The 6,933-nt window shown below is 51.8% G+C and overlaps 1 protein-coding gene across 1 annotated transcript; it reads right to left on the minus strand.

The window, feature by feature from the left end:
* Positions 1-666: 666 nt before the first annotated feature.
* Positions 667-6,710, minus strand: LOC142021140 (serine protease inhibitor Kazal-type 6-like). Its single transcript, XM_075009630.1, has 4 exons — positions 6,650-6,710; positions 2,726-2,751; positions 1,450-1,565; positions 667-803 (listed from the first exon to the last, which is right to left on the minus strand). Exons 1-4 carry the CDS (start codon positions 6,705-6,707, stop codon positions 758-760), a joined length of 246 nt encoding a protein of 81 aa, XP_074865731.1. The 5' UTR covers positions 6,708-6,710; the 3' UTR covers positions 667-757.
* Between the last annotated feature and the right edge of the window lie 223 nt (positions 6,711-6,933).

The raw sequence follows: 6,933 nt of genomic DNA on the forward strand, positions 1-6,933 counted from the left end.
ACTGAACCCTCGTGAAAGCTGCACCCCTGCTGTACTGCTTCATGGCTCTTTTCACGGGGTCGGTGTTACGCTAATAGGCCTGGCAAGCTCAAAGTCTTTTCACTTTTAAACGAACAGATACACGGACAGAAACCGAGAGGTGGCCGTGTTCGGCTGTATCCTAACAAAACAAACCAGCAGTCCTGCCGCACTTTAAAGACTAACAAAATGATTTGTTAGGTGATGAGCTTTTGTGGGACAGACCCACTTCTTCAGATCTCATCATTTTGTTAGTCTTTGAAGATACACCTGGGTGCAGGGGTGGCGGGAGGGGAGAGTCCCTTGTCTGCAAGCTGCAACAGCCTGTGGTAGGAGCCTTCAGGACCCGTCAGAATAGGACCAGGAAGAAGGGAGAGGTTTGCCTCTTATATGCTCCCTCTCCCACCACCCATGGCAGCTCCCTGCCTACTGGGGCACCACTTGCCCTTCCTGTTCCCTGACTGGCAAATTGGGCCCCCTGGTGCACCTGGCTCGTATTACACACTCTAGTCTTAGGCTTTCTCTCGCTTCATCCCTGCTCTGTTTGTTATGGAAAAAGGAAACAGGCAATGAGTTCTGCTGTGTTTACTTTATTGAACACAGGAGTTTGAGATAGTGTCATCATCAAGGGCTCCTGCGAAGAGGGCCGCTGGAGCCTGTGGTGCAAGCAGGGCTCTGCAATGGATGGTGGAGTGCGAAAGCAGGATGCCAGCTTTCAAAACTCAGCAGTGAGGAGGACTCAGCATTTCCCAAGGTGTTTCAAGCCAAGGTTCCCCTGATTTTTCCTATAGAAGGACCAAAAGAGACTCAGGCACTGCTGGAGATGAGCTGTAAAAATCAGAGCCACAGAGAGAGGAGTACACAGGGCGGGGTCTGGCACCTTGGAACAGCCCAGCTCAGATGCTGGCCAATTCCTGCTGTAGCAGAGGAAGGTTCAAGCCCCCTTTTCTAATGTATTGCCTTAGACAGAGTGATCTGGATGGGAGGGGTTCTGGCTATTCTTGGGACAGAGACATGGACCTTGCACCACAAAAATGGTCAACTTTTAGTTAACATCTTTGCCCCGGGGCAGTTGGTTCCCAGAGATCTGGTGCACCTCTCCTGATGTTCTTAGCAGGTGCAATTTCCCCCTTGCAGACGCACAGCAGAAGAGGCTGCGGCCCAAGTTAATTCACAAAAGAAGCCTTCGGAGGGACTGAAGTTGGGGCACAGGCTGTGTGCCAGCTCCCTGCATGGGTAGATTTCATTCAGAGAGCAGAAATGGCTTCCAGTAAATTTGGTTTCAGCTGAGCCACTTCACTGAGAAAACGCTCACTGTGCCAGAATTATAGACCGGACCATAGAACAGAAACAAATGGAAACCAAAAATGGGAAGAAAAGTGGGCAGCCAGATCAGTGCTACTCATTTTAGTTGCTGCTCCTTCCACTTACTTGACTGCCTTGCAAAAGGCACATTTGTTGCCATATGTCATGCCATTTGTGCCACAGTGGGGGCTGGACTCCCGTGTGCAGTACATGTCGTCGTCCATGAACTCCCTGCAGTCAACCTACAAAAGGAATAATAAAATCAATTAAAACTCCTACCACCCCCTCTTCCTTCTCTTCCATGGCGCTGATAATCAACTGACTCACTAACTTGAGTCCTTCTACAGAGAGAAGTTAAAACAGCAGGAACAGCCTTGGCTGCTTGCCTGGAGAGAGAGAGAGATCTCTCCATGGCCAACTGATGTGACATCTCACGTGGCTGGGAGAAAAGCTGCAACCAACCAGCTACCAAGAAGAGATGCAAGTGTCCCAAACAGGCTGGTCCAGTCATTCCAGAAGCAAACTGGTATCAATACTCTTAAAACCAATCAACCTCCAGTGCATTGGTGGCCTGGGGGAGCTCCGTGGATTGGTGTCAGACTGTCCCAGCTGAGCACACTAAGCTTTCTGAGACACTCAGAACAAGCTGAACTCAGACCACTTCCGTTTATTAAACATTTGAATAAACTGCCTAGGGAGGTTGGGGAATCTCCACCATTGGAGATATTTCATAGCAGGTTAAGGCACACATCTGTCAGGGATGATCTAGATGGTGCTTGGGTCCTGCCATGAGTTCAGGTGACTGAACTTGATGACCTTTCAAGGTCCCTTCCAGTTCTAGTGTTCTATAATCCTACTTTAGGAAGGGTTAAGGCAGGCACCTGTCTAACACAACTCTAGTACCTCCCCACTGGACAGACAAGCGAATGACAGCGAGTCAGTATGGATTCCAGTCTCATTGTATAGCTGGTCTGGCTTTGGTCGTTTTCCAGTAGTTGACTCTGCCATTGGGAAATAAATACAGGCTACGTAGTCTGTACCTGCAGTGTCTCTCTCCTGTGAGTAGACTGGGCAGTGGAGCTAGAATGAAAAGGTTCAGTGAAATTCTGCTCTGGAATACATGATGCTGGCACTGTGGTGGTGGTGGTGGTGGGCGGGGGGGAGCAACCAGGTCTCATCACACTGATAGTCTACCTTGTGGGTCTGCCTGTGTCCCACAACCCAGCTACGTAACTGCACCACAGACATAATGCGACATTGCCATCGGCACTGGAAGAGTTGGGAAACACACATCTGTTCCCAGCGTGTTTTAGGGTTTTCCAAGGTCTGCGCTCTTCTTTACAAAAATATTTCTCTGGAATTGTGAGCGAGTGAAAAGTAGCACACAAACAGCCGCACTAACCTTGTTCCCATTGTTACTGGTAACATCTGGAACAAAAACACAGATAGACAAGATTTTAAAAGACATTAAGTATCCAAGGGCACGTGAGAGAAAGTCATGTTAATTTACAAAGATCTTGAAAATTACTATGCTTTCGTTAACATGGTCTGCAGTACAAGCCAAAGCAGGGGGAGGGGAGGGTTAGTAAATCAATGATCAGAACTGTCGAACAGGATTGTATTAATTGGCCAGAAATATCTGGTGATTTATTATAATCCCTCAGCTCACCTCAGCAAACTCCTTGGGGTACGAGCTAACCCTGTGGGAGGACAATGACTGCAGCAGACCCCAGCAGGCTTAGGGCTGGAAAGGGAAGTTTAATACTACATGTGCATATACCAGCTTGCAGCGTGTCTGAATAACTGAAGGTAGCTGTGTTGTCTGCGGCTTCAGAGCTCATGAAGAAGAGCTGAGGTGCCTGGTAGGGAGCTGGCATCCACTCAGGAAACTTAGCCAGGCCTGGTGATCAGCCTTAGGCTCCTGGCCAGGCCTGTTCCTTCCACGACTGCTTCATGAAGGTCAGGACACAGGGAGATTCTGTGCAGGATACTGAGCAGGCTGGCCCACCGACGGGGGAGCAAAGGGGACAGGTGCCCAGGGGCCCAGTCTTTCAAAGGGGCCGGGGCACTGGCTGCTGCCACTGCCAAAGTAGCAGCAATGGCGGCTGGAGCGCCATGTGCATTTGAAATGCTGTGGTAGTGCCGCTCTGCCACTCCGCATGGCTCAAGACATGCAGGTGGGGGGCCATCAACTCGGCTACAGTGGCATCAAGGGCTGACTGCCCCAGTCCCCGGCTCTTCTACGCTTGGCCCCACTCCTTCCTGGGGTAGAGCAGGGCCTCCCTCCCATCTTGCCCTGGGGCCCACGGCAGCTGTGCGCCCGACTGTAAACAGGACTGGCTGAGCCAGCAAAGAGTCATAGAAGCTGTCGGTTTCCATCAGCCTCCATAGACGGTCTCATTGCCTCTCTCCCAGACAGCCTGTGATCAAGCTCTTGAGCTGAGTCCCTCTGAGGCGGGGGTAGGTTAATGCAGGTTCTTGGGGGCCTCGCTTATGCTACCTAACGTGGTACGGGAACCCTACTAAATGAAGGCACCAGACTCAGGAAAGCGCCAGCTCCACGCCCCACCAGGCAGAGCCGCCAACGCCTCTGGCTGCCGCCTCGCTGGTGCCAGGCCAGTGATTTTGTCATTGCATCAGGCGATCTTCGGTCTCACTTAAGCTTTTTCCCACTTAGCTGCAACACGTCATGAAAGTGCCCCTTGTAAGGAAATTGGGCGAGCCTTTCTAGGTCCTGCAACAGGATCCCTGCACTAGCAGCTAGGGAGAGAGCCAAGGGGGTGGGAGGTGGGTCTGGGGCAGCAGGGAGGATGCTGACCAGGGCTGGGGTTAGGCAGCGAGAGGGTGCAGGAGAGAGCAAGGGGGTGTTGGCTAAGGAGGGGGCAAGGGGTATCGCAATGGCCAAGGGAGTGGGTGGGTCTGCAGTTGGTGGGCAAAGGGCTCAGGGAGTTGGGGGCAGCCAGAGCAGGGCGTCTGGAAGTAGGCAAGTGGGCTTTGTGAGGGGCAGCTGGAGCATGGAGCAGCTACCAGCCCAGAGAACTCAGCTGCAGAGTACTTCTGTGGGACACTCTGTGCTCTCTAGGCCTTACCGGGCCCCATGTGGGGGATTTCTGTACCTGGAGGAGCAGATCCCGGAACAAAGGGCTCGGCCTGGCTGGTAGGTGCCCCGTAAGAGCAGGAGACAGAGCAGTTCTCTGCTCTGGAAGGAGAGACGGCAGCTGAGCCAGGTCCAGGCTCTGGGGAGGTCCTTCTGGCCTGTGGGGGCTGCCCCAACCCGTAGGCCCAGCTCTCCACTACAGAAGGAGAGATGGTGTCTTGGCAATCAGGAGTGGAATGCTGCTGTGCTGGCATGCCCTGGACACTGCCTTGACACCCCTCCGCCCCCCGCAGAGCTGCCAAGGGCCCAGCATCTCAGGACACCCAGGCATTACACAGGCACCTTGGTAGGAGCCTCAGACATCCCTGTTGGTCACTCCTGGCTGCCAGGAGCCACTGGTGCATCTGCTGGTCTGGTACCAGGCATGCAGCCACTCTGTCTCTGTTCTCCACCCAGAGTCGCATCTCTGCTTCTGCCCTGCTCACCTAGCACCGCCTCACATCCTAGCCCCCTGCAGCACTCCCTTGTCCCCTCTGAAACCCCAGTGGCACATCCTGACCCAATCTTCGCTGACAGTCTTTATGCATCTCCGTGTTTTACCCCTGCCACAGCTTCAGGCAAGCTGTGGGGTCCTGGGGACTGTGCCTGTAAGGGCTGAGCAGGGCGAGGTTTGCTGACAGCCTCATTACATCTGGTCAGCTGAATGCAGAATAAAGCCGAACTCCAGACAGCAGCTTAAGCCCCAAGTGACCATTGAACACAACTGGCTGTGCTGACCATGAACTGCTGTTTTATGTCTCTGTCCCAATCTTTAGGACATTATCTCAATAAATACTCTGTGTCAAATATCAGAGGGAGCATGGGACAAGGTTGGTCAGCTGTGCACTCAGATTTCTGTTGATTTCTATCAGACCCCAGGGCCTGCGGGTGTCCTGCTCCTCTGGAGCAGGGAGCTCAGTGCCCTGATAGAACTCTGCCCTAATTAAGTGTCGCTTTGAGCTGAGGCTCGGTCTAGACGGTGGAGAACTGTCGGCAAAAGCTATGCAAATTGCAGTGTGCAGTTTGCGTATCATTGGCTGACGGTTCTGTTGGGAGAGGTTTCCCAACATTTGGCCCTGTGTGAACAGAGCAAATGTTGGGAAAAGCCCCTCTGCTGGGGCATGCTTTCTGCCTCATGGCCTGAGGTGTGCAGGGATGTCAGCAGAATGCGTCCGCTTTTCTGACAGTAGTCTTGGAAAAGCGGGTATGTTGTTTGGATGCAGCAGACCTCTTCCGAGAGACTGCTCATCTCCCGGAAAAAGTCTGTGGTCTAGAAGTAGCCCAAGCAATGAATCCATAATCAATCATTTATTCAGCATCTTTCCCCTCTCTTGGGCCACACACAGCCAGTGATTTTTCTCCAGGGCATCTGTTTTTCCAGCTAGCTCACTATAAACAGCTGCAAAGAGTTGCTGGTATGTAGATTCTCCATGGCCGGCATGCTACACTCTGAAATGGAGCTATTTTAATTGGACACAAGTCACTGAGTATCAGCATGGAGATCAACTCCACAGAGGCAATAACCATCAGCCAGACACCACCAAATTATGAGACTGGCTTGAAAATCACACGATTTAAAATTAAGGAATAGATAATGTACCTTTTAATGTGCCTTTGGTTCTTGGTGTCTCTGGGAGGCACTCAGGTCATGTGTTCCAGCTTTGCATTATGATCACAAGGACTAGATATTTTTTAATGCATGCTGAGTTTCTGCCCATATCACATGATTTCAGGAACTGGGGCTTGAAGAAAAACACCTGCGATTGCAATACTCATGGTAAAACCATAGGAGCTGGCTGCCCTGTGGAACTAGGATCCTAGTGCCCACTGGATGGGCACTGGTCTCAGACTCAGGTTGCTAGAGCCAAAAGTCCCAGCTGCATATATGCTTTCTACAAATATTCTGTGGCAGTCGCTGAAAACGAGCTGTGTCCACTGCCATTCCTTCTGGCAGACACCCTGGTCCAGCATTCACTGACTGGCAACACGAGAATGGCAGAGATGCAGTCCAAGCACACTCGTCGAAAAACTCAACCTGATCTTGACTGAAATCTATGCTGCGTTATTCGCTCAGTCTCATTCTGCAAGCACCCCCTGCTGCTGCAGTCCCTGGGGACCGGTAATCAGTGCTCCCCAAGGGCTAAAGATGCCACACAGGACTATGCACAAGTTGCAGGACAAGTTACTCACCAGAGAAGAAGAAGAAAAGAGACAGGCTGAGGAGCACAAAGAAACCTGTTGTCTTCATGGCTGTTTAGCGCGAGTCCAACAGCCTGCACAGTAGGTGCTGCCTCAGCAAAAAACGCACAGAGTGCTCATGTTCCTGCCTCCCCATCTATTTATATACACATGGGCAAGTTCACAATCCCTGCCTGCATTATGAAAACTTTCTCCTTCTTATTTCTCAAGCAATCATTGGCCCTAGGACCCAGGTGCTGTTTATGAGGCTCACTCCCGGCGTGAGGAATGCTGCC

The sequence above is a fragment of the Carettochelys insculpta genome, chromosome 15, assembly GCF_033958435.1.
Source record: "Carettochelys insculpta isolate YL-2023 chromosome 15, ASM3395843v1, whole genome shotgun sequence".
In the NCBI taxonomy this organism is placed as follows: Eukaryota; Metazoa; Chordata; order Testudines; family Carettochelyidae; genus Carettochelys; species Carettochelys insculpta.

Bases quoted from the DNA above. Each gene is read 5' to 3' on its own strand.
- LOC142021140 (XM_075009630.1), bottom strand. From the start codon at position 6,707: ATGAAGACAACAGGTTTCTTTGTGCTCCTCAGCCTGTCTCTTTTCTTC. The intron at 1,566-2,725 runs GTTAGTGCGGCT...TTCCTTTTGTAG, and splicing joins CCAGTAACAATGGGAACAAG to GTTGACTGCAGGGAGTTCAT. The intron at 804-1,449 runs GTAAGTGGAAGG...GTCCTTCTATAG, and splicing joins GCCTTTTGCAAGGCAGTCAA to GAAAAATCAGGGGAACCTTG.